General features: G+C 34.0%; 1 protein-coding gene across 4 annotated transcripts in view; it reads left to right on the top strand.

Moving 5' to 3' along the window:
• The window catches only part of Cadm2 (cell adhesion molecule 2), a 984,450-nt gene that overhangs the window by 676,797 nt on the left and 283,338 nt on the right, over positions 1-24,315 (top strand). For 2 of the 4 annotated variants that reach the window (XM_006991069.4, XM_016009325.3), the window contains exon 2: positions 1,990-2,016. The exons of the other annotated variants lie outside the window; for them this stretch is intronic. In XM_006991069.4, coding sequence (XP_006991131.1) covers positions 1,990-2,016 — 27 coding nt within the window. The remainder of the gene's footprint in view (positions 1-1,989; positions 2,017-24,315) is intronic. 4 annotated transcript variants of the gene reach the window in all.

Here is a 24,315-nt window from a genome sequence, read left to right as displayed (position 1 = left end):
CCTGAGCTAGAAACTGTGTATTTCCCCACTAGAGTACGGGCTACTTTCTTCAACACTAATAGAGAGCAAAAATGCATCCATCCTCTTTAAATATCCATTTCTGATTCACATTCCATCAACTAAAGTAATGGAACTTTCAAGTTCCACCGTTATACAGACAAGCAACTGCCCAGACAGGTTGCATTAGATCATTGGTTCTCAACCTTCCTAATGTTGTGATCCTTTAACCAAGTTCCTCATATTGTCATGATTTGCAACCATAAAATTATTTTCATTGCTAATTTATTGCTGTAATTTTGCTACTGTTATGAATCATAAGGTAAATATTGGTGTTTTCTGATGGCCTCTGGCGACCCCTATAAAAAGGTCATTCAAACCACAAAGGGGTCATAACCTACAGGTTGAGCACCACAGCACTGGATAAATCATTAGAGGTGGACTGAGCTTTGTGCATATTAGCAGTTTAATTCATACCTGATTTCCTTAAGTACCATCACCATAATGTAACATACTAGATACAATTTTTTAACTTTGAAATTAATGTATAATTACATTTTTCCCACTTCTCTTGTCTCACTTCCACCCCTCCTATGAGCCTTGCTCACCTTTTTCTGTCTCAAATTCATGGCCTTTTTTTCATTAATTGTAATTTTTACACCCATATATCAATACAACTTTTTTAGTTTGTTGAATGTTACTTATATGCATAAGACTTCAGGATGATGAATTTTATTGAACAATGAATTAGGGTCCTCACACATGTAGAAGACTATTTTTCCCACTCTCAGTAGCCCTTGGTTGTCTAGAGTTCCTTTTTATGGCTATGATCTGTGGTAGTCTGAATTAAAATGGCTCCTGTAGACTCACAGGGAGTAGCATTGTTGGAGGTCTTGCCTTGTTGGAAGAAGGGTCACGGGGGACTGGGGTTTGAGGTTTCAGAAGCACAAGCCAGGGCTAGTGGCTCATAGTCTCTAGCTGCTGCAGGTGGATCCAGAGTTAGAACTTTCTGCTACCTCTCCAGCACCATATCTACCTGCATGATATGCTCTCCTACCATGACAATAATGGACTAATCTCTGAATTGTAAACCAGTCCCAATTAAATGTTTTCCTTTATAAGAGTTGCCATGATCATGTTGTCTCTTCACAGCAATATAACTTAAACTAAGATAGTCCCCACGAGGTTTCCCCCTTCTTTTTGCCATGTTTATTTTTGTTATACTTGCTCAGGTCTTATTTATGCAGCCTTATTACTGAACTATCATTTGTCAGGCTCACTGTCATTTATGGAGATATCCTCATGTTCTGACTCTTTCAATCTTTCTGCCCCCTCTTCTGAAATGTTACCTGAACTTAGTGTGACTGCATTGTAGAATTAACAATTTGAGTTGAACATACTATGATCAATTTTTCTCAACATTTTGACTAGCTGTGGTTTAATGTAATGGTCTCTGTCTGTGGAAAAGTCAAGTTTTTTAAGATACTTATACTGAGGAAAAAGTAAAAATATGTGTTCTTGCAGCATGGTTACTTAATGAGTTAACTAAAGCCATGAAAGTTTCTACATCTACAATTCATGGACAAACAACCAAAAGTTTCCAGAATGTGTTCAGTATATGACTGGTGTAAAGGAAGTGCTCAAACTACATGCTCATGTAGTTTTTTTAATATTATTAAGTATACTTAAGGCATTTAAATGATTATTAATTAAAATATGTAATTAAGAAAGGTAGAGAAAGAAAGATGATTATTCCTTAAAAAGAATTGAGTGACTTGTTTAGGATTTCCACTAAGCTTCATTCTTTCTTACTGTTATTCAAGAAATTTAATCCTATACTAACAAAATATAACAATCAAGTTTCTAGTTCATGTTATATAGTCTGTCACAAAGTTGACTAATGATAAGAGCATCTCTGCTTCCCTACCTGATGTCTGTCTCACATCTAATGTGTCTTTTTCTTCTTCTTGTGCAACCTTTCCTTGGTACCAGCGGCTGCTTCAAAAAGTAAAGTCAAAGGTGAGCTGTAGTCCTCTCTGCATGAGTGTGATGTGTCTATTTTTGATCAGTCTTCTATTGTCTCTTTAATGATGGAATCATTTCTATTGGTGATAGCATTATTTTGCTCTATTTATTTTTATAAATTTCAATAAGCATGAATACATTATTTAAAGATTTATTTTCTGATGCATGTGTTTGCCTTGTTATTGTAATGCAACTCTTTTGCACATTATTTTATGAATTAAAGTGCTTTGGGTCACTAACATTAGATTTTCCTTTCCTTCATAAAGTTGAGAACTAAATGAAATATACCCTAAAATAATTTTTATAGAATTTTGAAAAAATAGTGTGACTCTTCATAGAATTAAGTTAAAATAAAATATTCTAAAAATAAGTAGTATTAATTCTGAGATTCTATTTATTAGTTTTCTTTCATTTCATAGGTATATTAAGTTTATGTCTAAAAGACATATGAGTATGATGTCATGGATGGAATACAATTTAGTCAATGCCAAAAAAGTCTCCTTGAATGAACAAAAATTTGGGCTTAATGTTTCCAATCATTAATGAGTTTGAAAGAACTAAAACTTATGTCTAATAGTGTGTGATAAATATAAAATTTACCTATTTCATTTTAATATTCCCCAGAGTAATCAATAATATCTAAAATGTTGTATGGATTAGAATATAGCTCAGTGCCAGAGCTTTCCTAGCAAGCACAGGCCTTTCATTCAATTCCAAGTACACACACCCAACAACAACAACAAAAAGCTGAAATAAGTGAACAAAAACTCTTATTTTTCCCTTAAATACTAAAGTGAGTTTGTTTAGACTTTGGGATCAGGTTCTAGTTATCTAGTTTAACAATCAGATTTAACACTATAATAGCTGTTTCCTATGTCTAATTCAAGTCATCTTTGCCACTACTTTTCTGAAGACATGTTTGTTTATAGAATCCTGTGGGTATAAAGATGAGAGGCAAACCATTGTAGCTTACCTCCTAAACACTTAGCCTGCTTTCTTTAGTAGTCAGTTTTCCTGTGTCCCAGCCAGCCAGGGGTCAGGACAAATCTCTCCCACTCGCATCCCCCAAGTAAACACACAGAGGCATATAATGATTATAACTGCTCAGCCATTAGCTTAGGCTTATTACTGACTAGCTCTTACACTCAAATTAACCCATAATTCTTATCTATGTTTAGCCATGTGGCTTGATACCTTTTCTCAGTTCTGCCTTTTCATCTTGCCTCCTCTGTGTCTGGCTGGTGACTCTTGACTCAGCCCTCCTCTTCCCGGAATTCTCCTTGTCTGCTTGCCCCATCTATACTTCCTGCCTTGCTACTGACCAATCACAGTTTTATTTATCAACCAATTACAGCAACACATATTCACAGTGTACAGAACAGCATTCCATAGCATTCTTGTCCCAGTGAATGCAGATTCTGGCATAGCCACATGATTTTTGGACTGGTTTGTGAATATTTCCAATAAAGAAAATGCTTGATAATGAGTTTATGCTTATAAAATTATAAACACAATGCCCTAAATAAAAAAAAGGTTACAAAGTATGGTTTTAAGAACGAGTAACTAAAACAATTTATGATAATGTGTTAATTGAGGAAAATAACTTTGAAGGCACTCCAATAGGAAATTAAGTGATCAGGGACATGCATTGCTATATTAGACGGCCAAAAATCCTGTTGTAATAATCATCTCTTTTCTGACTTAATAATTCTCAAAAATAACCGAAGCCATAGGACAGAAGATAGAAAACTTAACTATAAGAAAAGAATCTTATGATTGAGAACCATAGCTGTATGTCATATCCACACTAGCTGGAGTTGTGTATTGCAGGTACGTTCTGTGATTAGTTTAATAATTCATTCTCCTCCTTCTTTACTGTTCTGCACTACTAACTCTGTTTAGACTTCCCCCACCCCCGACCTACTTGTAAACAACTCTGCATGGAACTTTTCTGCAGTTTCCCTTCTGCCCATTTTTGCATGTACAAGTTGTTGCAAATGGCAAAATGACACTTTTTAGAATCAATTACGCCTCAGTCCTTGCAATTTACTTCTAATTATTGTTTAAGAATGATGTACATTTTGCTTACATTGATGCTTTACGTGCATTACACTAAAAATCCAAACACAAATGAAAATGGATAAACTGCCAATACTTCATTTATGTCCCCTATTTTTTCACTCACCATCTTATAATTAGGTACCTTTTCAACTCATAAGAAACATATCTAACACTCAGAACTACTGATAACAGGAAGAAGAGGAAAAAGTGTTTTGAAAATTCAATGTGTCCCCTCATAGTGGTCTCTTCAGCACTTTCTCTGTGTATGTGGCTTGTTAGCACTACACATTAGGCAGGGATAACACACAGGTTGGTATCTTCAAAAAGGCCAACTAGATATCCCTCACTTGCCTCTTGCAAAATGCACCAATAGCTGCACTCGGGAAGCACAGATCTGTTTTGAAGTCCTGAACTATTTATATCATCAGACACTGGAAAGGGAACTTGATACTCATAAGTTCAGTGGACTTCTGATAGCATCTGATTTCAACAGTTCAACTTTATAATAATTAGAAATAAACCTGTTAATGTTTTCTAGGCAATGCCAGCATTTAGATTGTTTTAAGAAGTACATTTCTTACTGATGGTAATGAAAATGGTGTTCACAGCATTTTTCATCATGCAGTAGATTCCATCCATTCATTATACTTCCCTAAGTTATGGTACATACAAGTACATGCTTTTAATTTTGTCTGTGTTCTGTTCTGTTCCTATAAGTTTGCTATTATAATAATTAAATGAGAAAAAAAATGAAAGATGGACATTAAATGAAGTTATCTGACAGGACTGCTCTAAAAAGATAGACACACTTGAGGAAAGCCACATCAAGCTATCCTCTGTCCTATGGGCACATAAACACACACCTGTACACATAGGAATATATGTACAAACTAGAACACACATATACACATGTATACTGATGAACATGACATGTGTAAAAATAATAATACACACATGCGCACACACACAGACATGACAGACAGAGAGAGGGAGAGGGAGAGGGAGAGAGGAGGAGGGAGAGGGAGAGGGAGAGGGAGAGGGAGAGGGAGAGGGAGAGGGAGAGGGAGAGGGAGAGGGAGAGGGAGAGGGAGAGGGAGAGGGAGAGGGAGAGGGAGAGGGAGAGGGAGAGGGAGAGGGAGAGAGAGAGAGAGAGAGAGAGAGAGAGAGAGAGAGTAGAACTAGGAACTGGGATCAGAAACAAAAGGGGCAAGTAACAGACAGATGATCTAGGACTAAAGCACCTCAGTTGCTCGATTCTTTTTTACATAATTTTTTGCATTCATTTAATAAGGAAAGTCTTAGAAATGACAAATGATTGAAGCAGGAAGTTTCCGTGTCAGAGCCAAGAGAGCACTAACAACATTACATCCTGGATATTAATGCATTTCTAAAGCTGTATTTTATTCCAGCTTGGGGGATGGTGATACAACTCAGCTATTTATTTAAGCTTTTTGGAAACATGTCTGTTGTTTACATCCACAGGTGAAAATTAATATCATAACTATCTTTAAAATATTTTACATTAATAGCCTCTGGTCTCCTAATATCTATCTCCTAGTTGAGTGTTTGCATTGTAACATTAAAAACTGATATTTTTATTTTTATCCTGCAAAACTAAATTTGCCACACCTTCGTATAACACCAGTATCTACCTACTTTTCCAAGTTTAAATGATTTAAACATGTTTCACTTCCCCTCCCCTCTAGCCCTCATAGGCACTTATAGGCACTTAGTTATCAAATTGTCCTGATTCTGTCCCCACAGTAGCTTTTATGTGGATCACTCCTCTTCAAAACATGCATTCCTCTGAGCTTGCCTGGAGTTGTTTTTAACTAGTTTCCTGCTTAATTCTCAACTCAGTAGAGTTTCCTCTGCATTTGTATATCATACTGAATTTTAAATAAGATCATCAATGCTTTGCCGCTTAGGAAGATAGAGAAAAAGAACATCCTGGAGAATTCTTGAAATGAATTTGTGTAAAATAACTTTTATGTTGTTATTGAGTTACAGAATTAGACTAAATTTATCTTAAATTAATATGGTTTCATAATTTTAATAGTCTGAATCTAGGAAAAATATATTTACTCTCTAATTTTCATTTCTTTTTTATTATATTCAAACTTTGGCAAAAATAGTATTTTATTCCATTTCTAACACATCACTATTTAGGTATTGTTTTCAAAGTGGATGCCTTAACTCTTAGCATCATAGTATCATTATAAAATGCTCAGGTAAAGTTAGCATAATTATTCTAAATTTGCGTAAGAATTAAAAGATAAAGAAGAGTTCTCAACTACTTAATTAAAATGTATATATTATTTGAAGGGGAATGTGTCAATAACATTAAAATTTGCTTTATTTTTGAATATTCATACTTAAGATAATTTGATAACCTTAGTCTTTATATCTGTATTTGGATATGATATATAATTAATCTATAATATTTAAAGTTAAACTGAAGGGGGCATAAAAAATAAAATTTGACATATTGCTTGGATGCTCTAATGGCTTAAGTACATGGAAGACAAACATTTTATTTTGTGTTATAAGGAGATTGCACAGGTTAACACTTTCATTTCAAGACAGACATAGGCTGAATCCTGTTTTTGCAAGATGTGATGACCTGGAAATTTTTCTAAATTTTCACAGTAGTCAACTTCAAAAATTATCTTGGACCATCTACTAAAAAGGATTAACATGGGAGAAAATAGTACCACAATAAATTTTATTTATGTCTGTTATATTATTATCACTCCTCAAATGGTATCTCTGATGGAAATAAATATGAAAACATAGTTAAAGACATGCTTAAAAATATTTTGAGTATTATCTGAATCTCTTTGTTACAATGACATTGATAATGTTATGATCATTATAAATTAAGAAGACTATCAAACATATAATGCAAATGATCCACTAGGTAAACAGCCTATCTTACTGATTTTTATTAATAAAATTAAATTGTATATATATTACAGATAATAATTTTAACTCATATAAAAGAAAAGGTAATATTAAGTAAATGACATAACACTTAGGATATAAAATTAACTGTTTTTCATTATCAGTGGAAAAACAATTGAGGGAGAATATAATGGGGAGAAGCCATACTTAAATTTAATTTAAATGAACTCTTACATAGTTTCAAAATTTTCATCAAAAATTATCATTCAATGAACAGCTTGTGAAGCTTATGTGTATTTATCCCATAAGGCTGAGCTAGAGGGGCTGGAGAAGTAGGTAAACACAGGTAAGTGATCTAAAACATCTCATGTTTCTGGAACTTATGTTCACCAAGGATACCAGGTAAAGACACTGAAGTGGTACCTTCTACAAGATTATCTTCCTTATCTACATTCTAGTTCATTGTATATTTATTAGAGAAAGTACTATACACAATGGGGAAGTGATTTCTATAAGGATATAATTTTATGCAAAACACTAAACTATTTATTCAATTAAAAAAAACCTGAAAATAATAGCTGTAAGAACTGTTCCTTTTTGGACCATAGTATGGGTATTCCACTAAACACGTTATCTTTACTTCCTGAGTCAGTCTTCATAAACTATTCTGAGATAGGTGGATTACACTTCTTTTAAACTTCTGAAAATAAAAACAAAGTCTTAATACACTTGTTTAAGGTCACAAAAGATTGAGACAGAATAAAGATGCCACACAAGACAAGCTAACTATAGACTTTAATTTTTAATTGGCTGAAAATTCTAATGAGACAATGCTAATTATCACTTCAGTTTTCCTAAATATTATTTAATATTAATGTAGGTCTATATTTACCCAGGTCGAAGTAGAGTTGAATGTGATGATGGATTGATTAGCACAACTGCTTAAATGAAACAGTTGAAGAAAATGTATTCTTTTTGTAGATTTGTTGTTGTTGTAAATTTGAGTGTATAATTGTCTCTGTGTGCATGGGTGCTTTGCCTGCATGAATGTCTGTGCACCACATGCATGTACGATGCCCAGTAGAAGAGAAGATGATGTCAGATCCCCAGAAACTAGAGTTATATATATTTGTGAGCTGCACTGTGACTGCTCAGAATAAAATCAGGGTCCCCTGGACAAACAAGTCCTCTTAAGCACTGAACCATCTCTCTAACTCTCTCATATAATTCTTATTTATTTTTCTGTTTTTATTCTATTTTATAGATGTTTCATTTATTTACTTTATGATAAGTATATTGGGAAATGAAGAAGATAATTTCACAATTAGATGATGAATTTCCTAGAAACACTTCAAGCATTGATAATGTGAAATGCTAAGCTCAGAGCATCAAAAGAGTATACACATGAAAATTTAATCAGAGGCTGACTGAAAGGGTAAAAAAATAGACAATTCAAGTTGATTCTAAAGTGCAGCATCATTCAGTGTGGTTTGTTTTGATTTCTTGCTGTGTGGAGATTGTGATATGTATTTCTTCTCTGGTGTTTCTCATTTATTTCTGTTGTGTAACTGTACTGTTCATGTTGCTCAATACAAATTAGTCTGGCTCCTGAAAGATAGAGCCCTCCAGGTACTCATTCCATTTGCAAGTCTAAAACAATATTATATTTTACAGGAGTTAATGGAGCTGTAATTCCTCATCTTTTCTGTCCTCTTGAATATAAAAACAGGTCTGAACTTCACTATAAGGTGGATGAAGCAATTGCTTTTGACACAAACTAGGGCACAACTTTTTATGGCAATTATAAGTTAGTTTAAACATTTATACTTTATATTCTCATGTTAACCATAAACAGATCATTCTAAAACCTTTTGATACAGTCTAAATAGGTCTCAACTTAAAATACAGGATCTTCTACTGTTCAATATCAGCCAGTAAATGACATTTCACTATACTAATAAAGTGGTATTTGCTTACTCCACAGCTGCTACATATATGTTCAGAAAGTCTGTAGTTAAAATCCCTCACTTTGTGGTGTTTATAGGTGTCTAAACAGAAATAGTATATAACGAGAAGGACCAAGTGATCTGTCTGCAGCAGTTAGTTGGAAATTTAGCAACATTTTGAAAATAAATGTTATAAGGTCAAAGCTTAAATTACACTAAAAATAAGTGCTGTTTTATACTTTAAAATTGACATGATGATGGTTGTATACTTTAGGGACAATAATTTTACTAGGTGTCATAATATATTTATCACTAGCAAAGCACCTTGTTATAAGCGATGGCGAATGTTGTTCTGCCTGGCTTCTAGCATTTGATCTTTTATTTACTCCTCTTCAGTCATCTGTGAAATAGAGATAATGTTATCAATGTTGTTCACTTTATAGATTTATATTCGTATGTATGGAAATACCCTTAAACATTTAATGGATAACCAGACAGAAATAAATGAGGCAAAATTACTGAGACAAGAGCCTGGGGCTCAGTGTTGAATAAAATGTGGCCTCTGAATTGTATCCATGTCAAAAGCTCATATATAGTGCACTTTATAATAATGAAGTATGTTTTATGTTTTTGTTACTTAATACCCTTACCAATGCAGCTAATGTATTCTTTGAATTGGTGGTTTTGTATTGACATTTTACCCTATGCATTTTAGTCCATTCATGATAAAAAAGGGAAATTTCATAAATTCTAAACAATAGCAATTTATATCCCACCACAGTGAGAAAAAAAAAAAGTCCAACAATGAGAACAAAATAGTTAATCAAATGTGTAACCAGAGCTGGAGAAAAAAATCAAAAAGCTTATGATTAAGTTCTTAGGTTGGAGCTGGAAGTTTTTCTGTGTCATGCCTGGTCTGTGTCCTCTCAGACACAAGTAAACACACAGAGGCTTATATTAATTAAACTGCATGGCCATTAGCTCAGGCTTACTACTGACTAGCTCTTACACTTTAACTTAGCCCATTTCTGTTATTCTATATGTTGCCACGTGCTCCATGGCTTTACCTGTGTGCCATTACATGCTGTTCCCTGGATGACATGCTGCTCCCTGGATTGCAGGCTGTGTATCCTCATTCTTCACAGAATTTTCCTTGTCTGCTTATCCCACCTATACTTCCTGCCTGGCTATTGGCCAATCAGCATTTTATTAAACCAGTGTACAAAAGCATTATCCCACAGCATTTTGCCTTTTCTATCTAATCAAAAAAGGAAGGTTTTAACTTTAACACAGTAAAATTACATACAATAGAACAGTTATCAAGCAAGAATTACAGTTACAGTATCTAGTCTATTTGTATTTGGCAAAATTAAAGAAAATGTTTTATCTATCCTATTTTTGTGAGTCTAAAGTTTCATATCTAATTTATCTTTTATCATAACCAAGGAAAATTATAACTATCTAGTCTTCAACTATATCAAAGATCTCGGAAGGATATTATATTACCTAGGGAAACAGGAAGAGCTCTATAAGCAACTTCCAAAAATCTAGAATGACAGAGATAGCTGGCTACCTAGACAGTTACCCAACGTTCTTCTGCAGCATTGGGGCATCCATTCCTCAGCCTACAGGCTTAGAGTCCCTCAGTCACTTCTCTCTGTGTCCTGTAGAATGTCTGGCAGTTTCTTCTGCGAAGCAGGAACCTAAAGGACCATCTTGTCTTGCAAAGTTCAATGGTCACCTTCCTGTGGGTCCTGTATATCCAGTCGATAAAATGTTTTCTCAAACAGTCCAGGCAAGAACAGTTTCTTGCCTAAATGGCTATTTTTGCCAAGAAGTTAAAATTCCATATGGAGTGTGTTTGACACCCAGCCTCCTCTCTGAAGTAAATCGGTGCTGCCAGGAGCACATGTGTCACATTGTCTAGAAATTTTAAGTTTTTAAAAATTTTAAATGTCATATTCTGTAGGTCTTTGAAATGTTTGAATATTACCTACCTAATTGAAATATATCTACATATACCTAGAAAATTTAACTAACATGACTATAAGTTTGATTATTGTAGATGACTAATTATTAATCTATTTCTTATTTATCCATTCCAATTTAATTGAGTTACATAAACATAATTAATACCTTTAATAAGAGTAGATATGCACATACAATATAACAAAATTAACTTCAAATTTGTTTCAATAAACTAAAATCCATAATAATGTAAAATATTTTTAAAAAGTTGTTGCTCTTTAAAAGTAGTTTAAATAATTTACCCTTTTATCCTATCATATCTATATCCTATTTTTCTATATCATTTACCATTTTCTTCTATTAGAAAGAGATTGACTATGACCAATAACAATTTCTAACCAACAACCTAAACAAAGACAGACATCCATAATCCATTTTTTTTGGAGGGGGGAATGTGTGTGTAGTGTTCTAGGCTACTTCCTGCTGATAAAGGGCACTGTATTCTTATGGGGATCCTTATGGGAATTATGGTCAAGTCCTGCCTGAAATAGTCTATGAGGATGCATTCTCTGAACCAGTTGCCTTGAAGCTGTTTTTGGATGTTGGATCATCTAGGCCATGTTGTCATGGGAGACCTTTCAGGGGTCTTGGCTGGTCAAACCATATCAGCTTAGAAGCAATCCACAGGATCTCATCTTCTGTGGAAACAAAAGCAAAACCTCTTTCCCAAGGCAACATGCCCTTAGACATAAACTTTGAAGTCCAGATACCTTGAAAATATACATATTTATTTTATTCAGCAGCTTTTACAATCAAATGTCTCTCTACAATTAAAAATCCCAAAGACAACACAATCCAGATTCTCTGTGTAATGTCCATCTTTACGTGGCTTTTTTTTTTTTTACATTACCTTTACTGTCTCTTAAAAGACTTTATATTTTAAAACTATTTCTTTATATAACTGTCTATATTCCTTTTCCTCTCTCTTCCAAGTCTATGTACATTTTTGCTCACACCATAAACCATTTAGAAGTTTATTTAATCTGAATATGACTTATTGTGAATATATTTCTTTAAACCACAGAGAGGTTATGATTGAAATGGTAGCTTTGGCTGTTGGCTCTGCCCATCTCAGCTTCTCAACATGGTGGAACTATGTTTACAGCCAGCTCTGGGAACCATGCTCATTGCTGACTCTGGGAAGCAGTTGGTCTAATGCTTCCATACAGCAGTGTGTAGCCCAGAAATCTCATTTGTTTGTTTATATTTTTGTAGCAAAAACTATATCCACCATACACCAAGTTGTGTGGCTTGCAGAAACCTGTGTGTAACTCAGCAGGAATCCACCATGCTGCAGGTCAAGCCAGAATGTGTCGAATCCACCATAGAGTAGCTCAAGTTACATCTTTTACTAAAGAATTCCACACTTGATATTAGCCAAAAGGCCAAGAAGTGTAGTTGTTATTTCTATTACTGATTTTCACACACACACACACACACACACACACACACACACACACACACACACACATATTCAGGGTATAGAATATAACTGCACATATACATTCTTGAAGGTAAGAGTAGCTGCTAAGTGAGATTTCACAAAAACCTACAGTTTTAGTTATATATTATCACACAAATTAGGTTATTGCTGAGAAATAAAAATAGAGTTCTTCATACTCTTACTTCTACATCTAATTCTGTATGAGATTATTTTGGTGATGTAATAGATGTATCAAACAAAATGACTAATTTTTAAGTTCATTGCAAATCCTTTTCAGGTCTTGAGTTTACTTTATATAAGTGTGCTATTCAGATATAAGACAATTGTACAGTTTGGGTTAAATAATCATTAAGTATTTTGTAAAGTTATCTTCCACCAGAGACAAATTCATCTTGGAAAAATATGTCATGTCTTCAGGCTGCCCAATGAGAGTTTTAGGCTATCCATAATATAGATTCACAGTTGTCTTTACAATAAATCTACAACTGCATATTCAAAGGAAACTCAAAAACAGGAAACTAGTATCTATGAAAGACAATATGTGTACCACTTCCCCTAGAATCATAAAATACTTCTGTGTAATCTGGTTTTGGGTTCTTTGAAGAATTCAAATTTTATTCTTAGCAAATACAAAATTATTCTTTATCATTTAAATATTTTCTTTCTCACAAAATGGGTATGATATAGATTTTGGTGAAATATAACTGATATAACAAAAATTAAACTCATTACAGGCTTTGGGTAGTGTTAACAATGGCTTGGACATTTGTTGTTGTTGTTGTTGTTTCAATGTTATTAAATTCCTCATTTCCCATGGATCATATGGACAAAAGTCATTTCTGAATAATAACTCCATTTGTATTAAATCAAAGTATGTCCTTAGTGAGCATTTTCCATTGGTTAATTTAATCAGTGTATTTCTCCTTTCCCAACCTTTTACTCTTTTCTTATTTTTGATTGTAAAAATCAAATTAAGAAAATAAATTCTTGTTATTTCCAAGACAATCTCCAAAACAAACCAGAATGAACTATATGTACTTGAAGCCTAATTTACACAAAATAGTCATTATTTAGAACCAATAATCATTCTATTTTACAATCACTGGAAATATAATTGGTGACATAATAATTAACTCACATATAATTATTTATCTCTTAATTTCCCAAGTAATTATTGAATTTAGGCCAGAGCCAAAAGTAAAGTCTATATTTTATATTTTGTATTTAAACTCAAAACATTAATGGACATTTCAGTCTCAGTCATACCGAATATATATATACTTCTAACATAAATATGTTTAAAATCTACCAAAACAGTGTATGTGATATTTTTGTATAAAATCCCTCCATGATAATAAGAATCACCATTGCTGTCCTTTCAGTCTTCTATCACTGAGGATTTAAAGCATAATTAAATGAATGCTGCGTTGTTAGTTTTATATTGTGTTACTAAGTTTTGACCTGTTTGGATTTACATACTAGAATAAATATGGAACAATTAGAACCATGATGATTTGGTTATTGAAAACTCTCTTGTCAACTAATAAGTTAACTTGTATGGTAGATATGAGTAAGACTATTAAATACCAACAAAGTAATCAGAAGTTTTTAAAATGGCAAGGAGATAAAGACTAAAATGCATCTGTGTTGATGGAGTTTAGATAAATTTATCAGGATTTCTTTTCTTTTAAAATTGTCTGACTGTCAGAGCTTCATAAATATGTTGTATAAATACAAATGGTCGATCCAAGATTAACTCTGATATATGATTGAGAAAAGAATGAGAAGGCAACTTACGTAGTTAGGATAGCATATTTGCCTTCTGTTTGTTTTTTCCAATTCTGAATTGCCAATTTTGTTTTAGCTTATTTCATTTTATTATTACTCGTTAGAACCCTGTTTGTTCTCGCATGAGAGACAATTGGGAATGGATCAGTCTGGGAAGGGAGGTAGTTTGAAAATTGGAGAAGTAGAAGAAGGGAAAACTGCAATCAGGATATATTTCAATAAAGGGGAAAAATGTAAAACTGAAATTAAATTACTTGAGAAAGAATAAAATAATGTAATTGTTGAAAATTTGCATAAAATTCAAGATGAATTCATTGCAATGAATGCATTATTAGACAGAACTTTTATTTTGAAAAATAACACACCTTATGATTTTGATACCAAAGCATTAACCAGTGAGAAAGCACTTGTAAAAATTCAACAATTGTTTAAATATGAATAAAAATATCAGCCACAATGTGAGACATAATCTATTATTGGTAATTTTACAAAAAACAATGGGAGGCCATGAAACAAGAATATTAAAATATGGATTTTTATGATTCAATGCTGTGACATATCATATTCCAGTCAGTATTTATCACAATTACTGTTTTCCCTTGAGTTGATGAGAGTCATATGCAAGGGACAGATACGAGATGCAGTATTGAACAGTTAGCCTGTGAAATGATTTAACATCTTCAGCTAGTTTTACCTCTGAAACAAATGCACTATGAATTATATTGTTATATAAAATGGAATAGACAAATATAATTGATATCAGGACTCAATAACTTAAAAGAAAACCATTAATTACAAGTACATTTCTGCTGATAGCTTCTCATTTCCCAGGGAATTTGGTAAACAAGTTAATGTAGTCTTTTGATATCTGTAAATACAGTAAACTTTTTTATTCACTTAATATCATGGAATAGTTTAATCTTCAATAGTAAAATAGACATCTATTTTCCTTAATATTTTCCTGGTATGCCTTAGCCCAGTGAATACCATAAAAAAACTCAGCCTTATAGCTTCAATAACACATCAGGTATAATGAACTCTTTGTTATAGTATGCAGATGAAATGACTTACATTTTTTAACATTAACTTCAAAGCCTTGTTTAAGTTAACAATTATTTCCATCTAAAATGAGTAATGGCTCAAATTTTCTAGTATGGGGTTTTTAGGATTTACTTTACATTGAAAGCAAACATAATCATTTTCTTCTTCCTGTTCCTCATCCTCCTCTTTTTGTTATGACTGTAAAGGACTTGAGACACTAGTCATCCTCTCCTTGGAATTCTGCAGTTTCCCACCAGATTGATCAGGTTTTCAAATTACTGCAAGTGTTCTCACACTCAAGTCAGCGTTTCCCTGTTGCTGGAGAGCTTCTCTCCAGTTTCCCCAAGCCCCGCAGTCCCACAATCCACATATAAAATAATCACTCAGATGCTTATATCACTTATAAACTGTATGGCCGTGACAGGCTTCTTGCTAACTGTTCTTTTATCTTAAATTAACCCATTTTTATAAATCTATACCTTGCCACGTGGCTGGTGGCTTACCAGAGTCTTTACATGCTGCTTGTCCTGGCGGTGGCTATAGTGTCTCCCTCCTCAACCTTCTGCTTCCCAGAATTCTCCTCTCTCCTTGTCCCACCTACTTCCTGCCAGGCAACCTACTTCCTGCCTGGTCACTGGCCATCAGTGTTTTATTTATATAGAGCAATATCCACAGCATTTCCTGTCCCTACATTAGCCACCACAATTTGCTGCTCTTTTGCTTGCACAAAGAATCCTATTGCAACACTTACATCGAGAAACTTGGACCTAATTCTTTCTCTCAATTTGATTTCTCTGATCAGCGCTAATAAGTAAGTTCCCATTTAAAACAGTTCCTCTGATTAGAACTCAGCTCTACACTCACATTATCTGGCATCTTTAGCCTAAGCACTCCAAATAAGCATTGGGCATTCTTGATCAGAAAGGTGTTATCTTTGCTCTTTCTCTAAATGGTGAGCCAGTTCTGCTCCCAAGAACCTTTTAGCAGTTCACTTCCTGACTTCCTGGTTTGACTCGTGTGATTGGAATGAGTCATTCTACAAGCTTTAATCAGGCACAGTTATAGGGATGTTTAGTGTCCTTGACCATGAAAGCTTTGAACTTCTATACCCATTTGACTTCCACCTCTTAGATATTTTGATATCATCTTCTATTTCAGCATAGCAAGATTTATCTTTAACCAACATTGGCCTGTTTGTTTCTGAGACCTCTGTGTCATTGCAAAGGGCACTAGGGCAATGTGGTTTGTTCCTGTCTTAGATGGTTTATTTCTCCCCAGGAGAAAAACCAAAGTAGAATGAACCTTGTCATTTTGTTGCAAAATAAGAAAGTATTTTACATATCCATATGCACCACTACTATGTTATATTATATAATATCAGATTAAAAATCAAATATATATATATAATGTTTATATATATATATATATATATATATATATATATATATAATGTTAGTCTTTTATGGGTTGTTATTTTTCTCTTTCAACCTTTGAAAAAAATTGAGACCCAAGGATATGCAACTTATTCTAACTTATAAACAATTTAGAATTACTGATTAATAAAATACCTGCATTACATATAGTGAACATACAGAAAACACACAGTAAATTTGTTAATCTAAGCAAATGTTTTTGTAAATTATTGCTATTGAAGTATTTGAAGGTTGTAAGTTGCACCTATATTAAGTAACTTCAGTATACAGAAATCAAGCAACTGCCTTTGATTCTTTTACCAGTATCCAGCATTTTCAGTTCATGTTTTTGTATTGCATCATCTAAGAATATCCATTGTCACTTCATGATTTAAAATTTCTTGGTTTATTGTATCATTGTATCAGGGCCTGCTTAGAGGTCCTGAACCCTGACTAGAATTAGCACTGGGCATGCAGTTCCTATGCCAAGTTACAGGCATTTACCTGCAGCAATCATCTTTTACATTCAGTGAGTGGATTTCACCTCATAAAGCATGCTATAGATTTTATGCAGCCATCTCTTTCTGCATACATTAACCTTTCCTTAGACCCGATATCGAGAGCTATGACAAAAAAGAAAATATTCTACATAGGTCAGTGATGACAGTGATTAGGATATTGCCATCTCCTCGGGCATGATCACCTGAAAGCACATTAAAATCACACACAAGATAAGTGGTGAATTAAATAGAAATTTTTCACTGATCTGTCAGTACTTCAATTTTAAATTTTATCATATTATTTTAAATGATACTATTACTGAGAATAACAATTTAAAAACTAATTAAAAGCTTAACCAGAAACCACAATGAAATATATTTTTGCAAGCAGATCCATTGGAATGATATTAATCTATCTTAATCAATCTTACATATTTCTTAGATGTTTTATACAACATTTATCTTTTATATACTGGAAAATTAGTCACTTACAAATAGAATTCTATTGATTCAGTTAGCAATCTTGCAATACTCTTCCTTATAAAGATAAATGGATATCTGTGGTACACATATAAACCTTCCTGATGGAATTTATCACAGCATATTTTGTGAAACAGTTCTAACAGTGTATACATATTTGTGCCACCATGCCTGACTAGAACACTTCTTCAGTTCCTATCCCATACCTACATTTTACCATTTGTTTTATTTAAAAGATGATCTATTTTTCTGAGATTATGTTTTTGATAATACTTATTATATACATATTTCATTAATCCGGTTCTTTCTATAGTGCAAATTGCACTTTACTTTTTCTCCATATGCCTATTTCTGCAAAGTTATGAAATGAACATATCACACTACTCTCTGGATAGTTTATGTAAATAACAATAATAAAACCCCTTGAAGCTTCTTCCCTGTTCCCAGTGGTATCCCACTGAACTTTCTTTCAGCTTGTAAAGGATCTATCTACGGCTAATTTTTCTTTCCCTTCCCACTGGCAATTTCAGCCTACTGTGCTTCTTCATCTGATTTCCTGACTCTTTCTTGACTTAAGAATTAATTGTTGAAATGAATCAGATGTATTCTGAAAATGTCAGTGTATTTGCCTGGGTTTACTAAGAAGTGGGGCTTTGCAGCTCACTCGATATTGGAGCTGCATTTCAAGCAGTGTGCTTTCCCCACATCCTTTTTATGAGCAACACAGAAACATAATGCAGATGGTCTCCACTACCTCTGAGAAGGCGCTTGCTATACAAGGACATTTGTCTCTATCATTTTAAAGCAGAATGTTTACCTTTACATTTAGAGCTTTTTTTTCCCCCCTCATTGAAACTTGACCAGTTTTTACAGAGCTACAAGAGACTCACAGAATCTGTCTCTATACTCGTGCTTCCAAAATGGCCTGTGGGTAATTTAATCTGTCCAATTCAGACAGGTATTGATCTTGGTATAAAAAGAATTCACAACCTCCCTCTGTATTTGCCAGAATATTCTACAAGCCTTATCCTAACAAACTCAGACACAGGTATTCAGACTCTGAATAGCAAATGTCACGTTAAGAGTAGAAGCACTTTAAACAGATAGATTAAAATCTCCTAAAAAGAGACTTGAAAGAGTTTACAAAAACATTTCTCCATAGAGCTGAAGAGAAAATATGATTTAGGTCACAGTGCATGATTTTAAAAGGATAGTAAAAAAAATGCTAAAATATCTGAGGTTCCATGGTGACTTATCAACTTGAAAATAATTAATAGTCATCTATTGTCTTCCAAACTCTGCTTCAGATATTTCTAGTTTATTTATGTATACAAGTAACTAAGGAAATAAAAATATCCATGGTAATGAGCATATTTTACAGATGATATGTCTACTAAGAATGATTAACACAACGATAAAACCCTTAAAGAAGTGAGTTGGACTGTGGTGGTATATTGTGTACCCTAATAATTTGTCTGGAGGTCAGAGGACAGAGCTAGCCACTAGACTAGGCATAGAGGTCAGGCAGTGGGGGCATACAACCTTAACCCTATCACTCTGGAGACTGGATCTCTGTGAGTTCAAAGCCACCCTGGAAACAGAACCAGGCAGTGGTGGCACATATCTTTAATCCGAGTCCTTGGAAGCACACATGCCTTTAATTCCAAGAAGTGATGCCTGGGCAGAGAAAGGCACAAGGAAACAGAAACTCACTCTCTTTAGGCTGAGAATTTCATAGAGGTAAGAACTAGTGGCTGGCTGCTCTGCTTCTCTGATCTTTCAGCTTTCACCCTGATATCTGGATCTGGATTTTTTACTAAAAGACCATTCATATGATTCAAACAATGTTGAGATATGCCTGGAAGTTCAATAATTGATACTTCAAGTGGAATCACCAGGACAAGGCATTACTGAGAATGTGACACTTTATCAAAATGAAGGTAACACTGGGACCACCTTCATGGTAAAGAGGAAGAGTGATACAGGCAAAGAATTAGGGCAATAAAAGATCCAGAGGCAAGAGGAGACAGGATGATTAGCTTACAAGTAGTCTAGTTGCATGAAGCTCGGGGAGGTATAAAAGAAAAAAATGTAGCAAAGTGAGAGTAGATGAAATGATAGATGTTGCAGGTTCAATTTCTCAAGGCTAACCAGTCATTACATGGACCCTGTCTTTTCTCTGGTGAAGAAGGGCAGCAAAGGAGGGCCATGGTGTGCTTATGAATTGAAAGAGAAGTTGTAGGTGCTGTGTTGGTTGAAGCTGGAAAAGACTTCATTTGCTTACATAAAAAAGTACAAATATGCACATGAAAAGAAAAATATGTGCACACATGCACACAGACAGAGAGAAAAAGGAAGAGGGAGATTAGGGAAGGTTTATTGGTGATGTTTAATCACATCCTACTTTGGAGTCTGTGAGGTGAAACTCCATTTGATGTGAGTGGATAGCCAATGGAAATTTGTTGCAGAATGGTAGCTGAATGCAGAGAAAGAAAAAGTCAACCACTTCACTGAGAATTTGGCCTATACAAAATGACACGTCCCCCAAAGGCATGCCATTTTCCATTAAATTAGGGCAGAGAAGACTGTAAGCAGTAAAGTACAGGGGCAAGTATAGCTGGGTGGTAGAGGATAATGAGGTTTTCACAAATTCTCAGAATGCCTCTACCCACAAAGGATACAATGTACAACTATGTGGGACAGCTCCTACTTTATATCTAATCTCTACAGCGAGGTTAAAATAACACATAATAAAACGTTGTGCAATATTTTCTATAGTCATTATTTAAAAATGTGTATATACAATATATATATATATATATTAGTCACAATATATATATGTATATATATATATATAATAGTCACATTAGCATACAATTGGATGTCTCATAGCTTGATTAAATAAAATATTTTTCAACTCAAATGAAAGGGGTATTTAATTTTACTTGCTCAACATACAACATACTTTAATTTTAAATGCGTTATGATATAATAACTCTTTATTCAAGAAAATTATTCAAGAACAGGGGCTGTCTCTGACTCTGATACCTGTTTTTATGACCCTTTCCTCCTACTGAATTGCCTTATCCCATCTTAATAGGAGAAAAGGTGCTCAGTTCTCTAACTTGATATGCATAGCCTGTTGATAAATATGGGAGACGTGTAATTTTTTTTTTAAGGGAAGGGAGAGGGAATGGATGTCAACAAGATTGGGAAGAGAGCACACACACACACACACACACACACACACACACACACGTACACACACACACAATTGCATACATCTACCAAACATAAAAATGTTTTGTTTGAACTTAATGGTGAACACAAAACAAAATTGGGATATATATTATTTTGTTATTGCTTTGGAAAAAAACACTATGTCCAAGGCAGCTTATAGAAGAAAATATTTTTTAAGCTTATGGTTCTAGAAATATGAGTTCATCACCATCACTGCAGAGAGACATTACAAAGAACAGCAGGCATGATGTAAGTGCCTGCTGATAGTTTCTATCCCAAACTGAAAGCAGGAAACTGAGAATAGGAACTGGAAATGGCCAGAGTCTTTAAACTCTCAAAGGGAGCCTGAGCTACATCTTTTTATCCAGGAGGCGATGCCTCCTAAGGATCCCAAAACATATATATATATGTTTTGGATATATATCCAAATTAGACATAATTAATTTCATGAATGCAACTAGAATTTCATCACTCTCCTCACCTTATATTCATGAAACTCCAAAAATAATTCACTATGGTTAATCTAGAAATAGCCCACTCAAAAATGGCCCTTATGCACACATATAGTTGATTACTTGGCCCCTAGTTGGTGGAACTGTTTTAGAAGAATTAGCAGATGTGACCTTGTAGGGGGAGATGAATTACTTGGGACAGACTTTGAGATTTCAAAAGACTCCTGTGGTTCCCAGTATACACACTCTCTCTCTGTCTCTCTGTCTCTGTCTCTCTCTCATCTGTCTCTTTCTCTGTCTCTCTGTCTCTCTCTGTCTCTCTATCTCTTTGTCTCTGTCTGTCAGTCTCTCTCTCTGTTTCTTTCTCTCTCTGTTTTCAATTATGGATCAAGATGTGAGCTCTTAGCTGTTTTTTTGCTCTGCCAACATGGACCCTAAACCTCTAAAACCAGAAGCCAAATTATACAATTAATTTTAAAATTCTTTAATTGTGGTGTTTTTTTTTTTGACAGCAACAAAAATTAAGGCATTTACCATAATATAAGTACCACACATAACTGTAATGCACAATTTTACTATGTACAAAATTGTGGCATAACAACCTCCTAAGTGTGAGAATTAAAGGCAGTAATGCATGTGTTTTCAGATTACTTGCGAATAGATAGTAAATCATTATTTATGTAGAGATTTTCATATTACATTAAAATTATGCCTCACAGTGTGGGGATATATTGTGTATCAAATTAAGCTTGCCTGAGGATCAAAGGACAAAGCCTACTAGATTAAACATAGAGGCCAGGCCGTGGCAAACACCTTTAATCCTAGCACTTGGGAGGCAGAGATCCATCTGGTTCTCTGTGAACAAAGCCACCCTGGACTACATGAGATTGATTCAGTCTAGGAAAGAAACAGCCAGGTAGTAGTGGCAGACACCTTTAACAGCAGTACTTGGGAGTCACATGCTTTTAATTCCAGCACTTGAGATCTCACACCTTATATATCTTTCTCTGCCCAGCCATTTTACTTCCTTCCTACTGCTGGGATTAATGGTGTTTGTGCTTCCCAAACACTAGTAACAAAGGCATGAGATCTGAAGTGCTGGAATTAAAGGTGTGTGACTACCAAGTACTGGGATTAAAGGCATGTGCCACCACTGTCTGGCCTCTATGTTTAACCTAGTGGCTGGTTCTGTCCTCTTATCCTCAGGCAAGCTTTATTTGTTACACAATATATCACCACATCATACTATCTTAGATGTAAGTCCAACATAAATAAGTTCTTGCTCTGTACTTAGAAGGAAATTATACTTTTAGTGAAGTGATTTGAGATGTTTAGAATGACTGAGAAAATGCCAGCAGCATTGATCAACAAGGGAAAACAGTGGCCTAGAATCATAGCAACAATAAAATAAAGACTAAAATCAATTCTGTCCAGTGTATAATATTGACTCTCAGTATTTGAAATGTTAACATAAGTTTATACAAATGTATATATCCTTATTCTTCCTTAGTCACTGAATTAAATTATCAATTATTATAATAAAAATTGATGCTATTTTTTGTTGTTATTTTGTTTCTTATTTTAGTTGGTTCAAAAAATTATTGTGGGTAGGCAGTCAGGGCAGTCAGGGATGCAAAACCATTTCATCCTTGCTCTTCAGAGGCAGAAGCAGTTAGCTTTATTTCAGTTTCAGACCATCATGTTCTACATAGTGAATTCCAGTGAATTCTGACAGTCTATCTAAAAAAAATTGTTAATAAATTGTGTGCTGGTAGATGGCATAAAATGGCCCTCATATCAGTAGGCAAAGTGATGGATTTATTGAAAATCTTTTATACCAACTATTTTTCTCTTACAATCTGATTCAAACAAATAATCTAACCAATTTTTAAAATTTTAATATAATATAGAGTATCTTTTCTATACTTAAAAAGTACATGTTCATAAAACTCCTTATGAACTACTTAAGAACTCTCCTGACTCCCTTAACTACAACAAAATACCTTTTTCAGATAGATTTGTTTTCTCTACCAAACACTTGAGAAAATTCTCTTCTAGATATAAAAATATGTGTCTTGCTATCCTAGCTTTAATAGGTCTCAATATTTGGTAGATTTTTCAAAGAGAAAGTGCTATATAGTTCATTTATATTCTTATAATCAATTTTATCTTATTTGTGTCTAGACAAGAACTAGAAAAAAAAAGAGCAACATTGCCAAATAGATATCCAAGCAGGCAATGTAGCCTAAATTGTCCTTGTGTCTCCTTTCCAGTCAATTTACTTCTCTACCAAGGTTTCTGATGGGTATTTGTGTTTGTGAAGGAATGCCACTTCTGCTGAATGCTCACTTATCAGAGTCAAACAAAATTAGAGTCCTGGATGCAAATGGGTTAGTGGAGATGAGAAGAGCGTGATTGTACTAGACACACTACACATAGCTAAGTTTTGTGTAAGCTGGCAGCCTTTCCTTGCACATTTTACTGTTCCTTTACCACCAATATTTTCATCCTCAGGTACACTGGCATGGCTTTCCTCTATTCCATCCATAAGTGACCTCAGCTATCCAGTCTTTTAAATTTACCATATGTGATTATGATTTTTGTGATATGACTATGTGATATGATTAGATTTTCTGTTCCTTTATTTTTTTCAAGCTGCTAAGAACTTTACTAGTAACTAAAGACATACCAGGCCCTCTGTAGATATTTCACATGTCTGTGGAATAAAGGCAATAATTCTGAAAGAATTCATGCAGTGTACACAAATGAAGGTAACCCAAGAAATATTGTAAGATGTAATTGGTGATTATAAATACACAAATGAGGTTCTTATTAAGCATTTGATATGTAAAGGTGATTTTTAAAGCATATTTTGATTTTTGTCTCATTTCACATTTATTAGTCCAAAAGAAAATACAGTTGTTACATGTTTCATCCTTACAAAAATAATTTGCTTGTTAATTATTTTTTCTTATAGTATCCCTTTCCCAATTTTTC

Source organism: Peromyscus maniculatus, chromosome 12 (genome assembly GCF_049852395.1).
Source record: "Peromyscus maniculatus bairdii isolate BWxNUB_F1_BW_parent chromosome 12, HU_Pman_BW_mat_3.1, whole genome shotgun sequence".
Lineage (NCBI taxonomy): Eukaryota > Metazoa > Chordata > Mammalia > Rodentia > Cricetidae > Peromyscus > Peromyscus maniculatus.
This window is presented reverse-complemented; position numbering and strand designations above follow the sequence as displayed.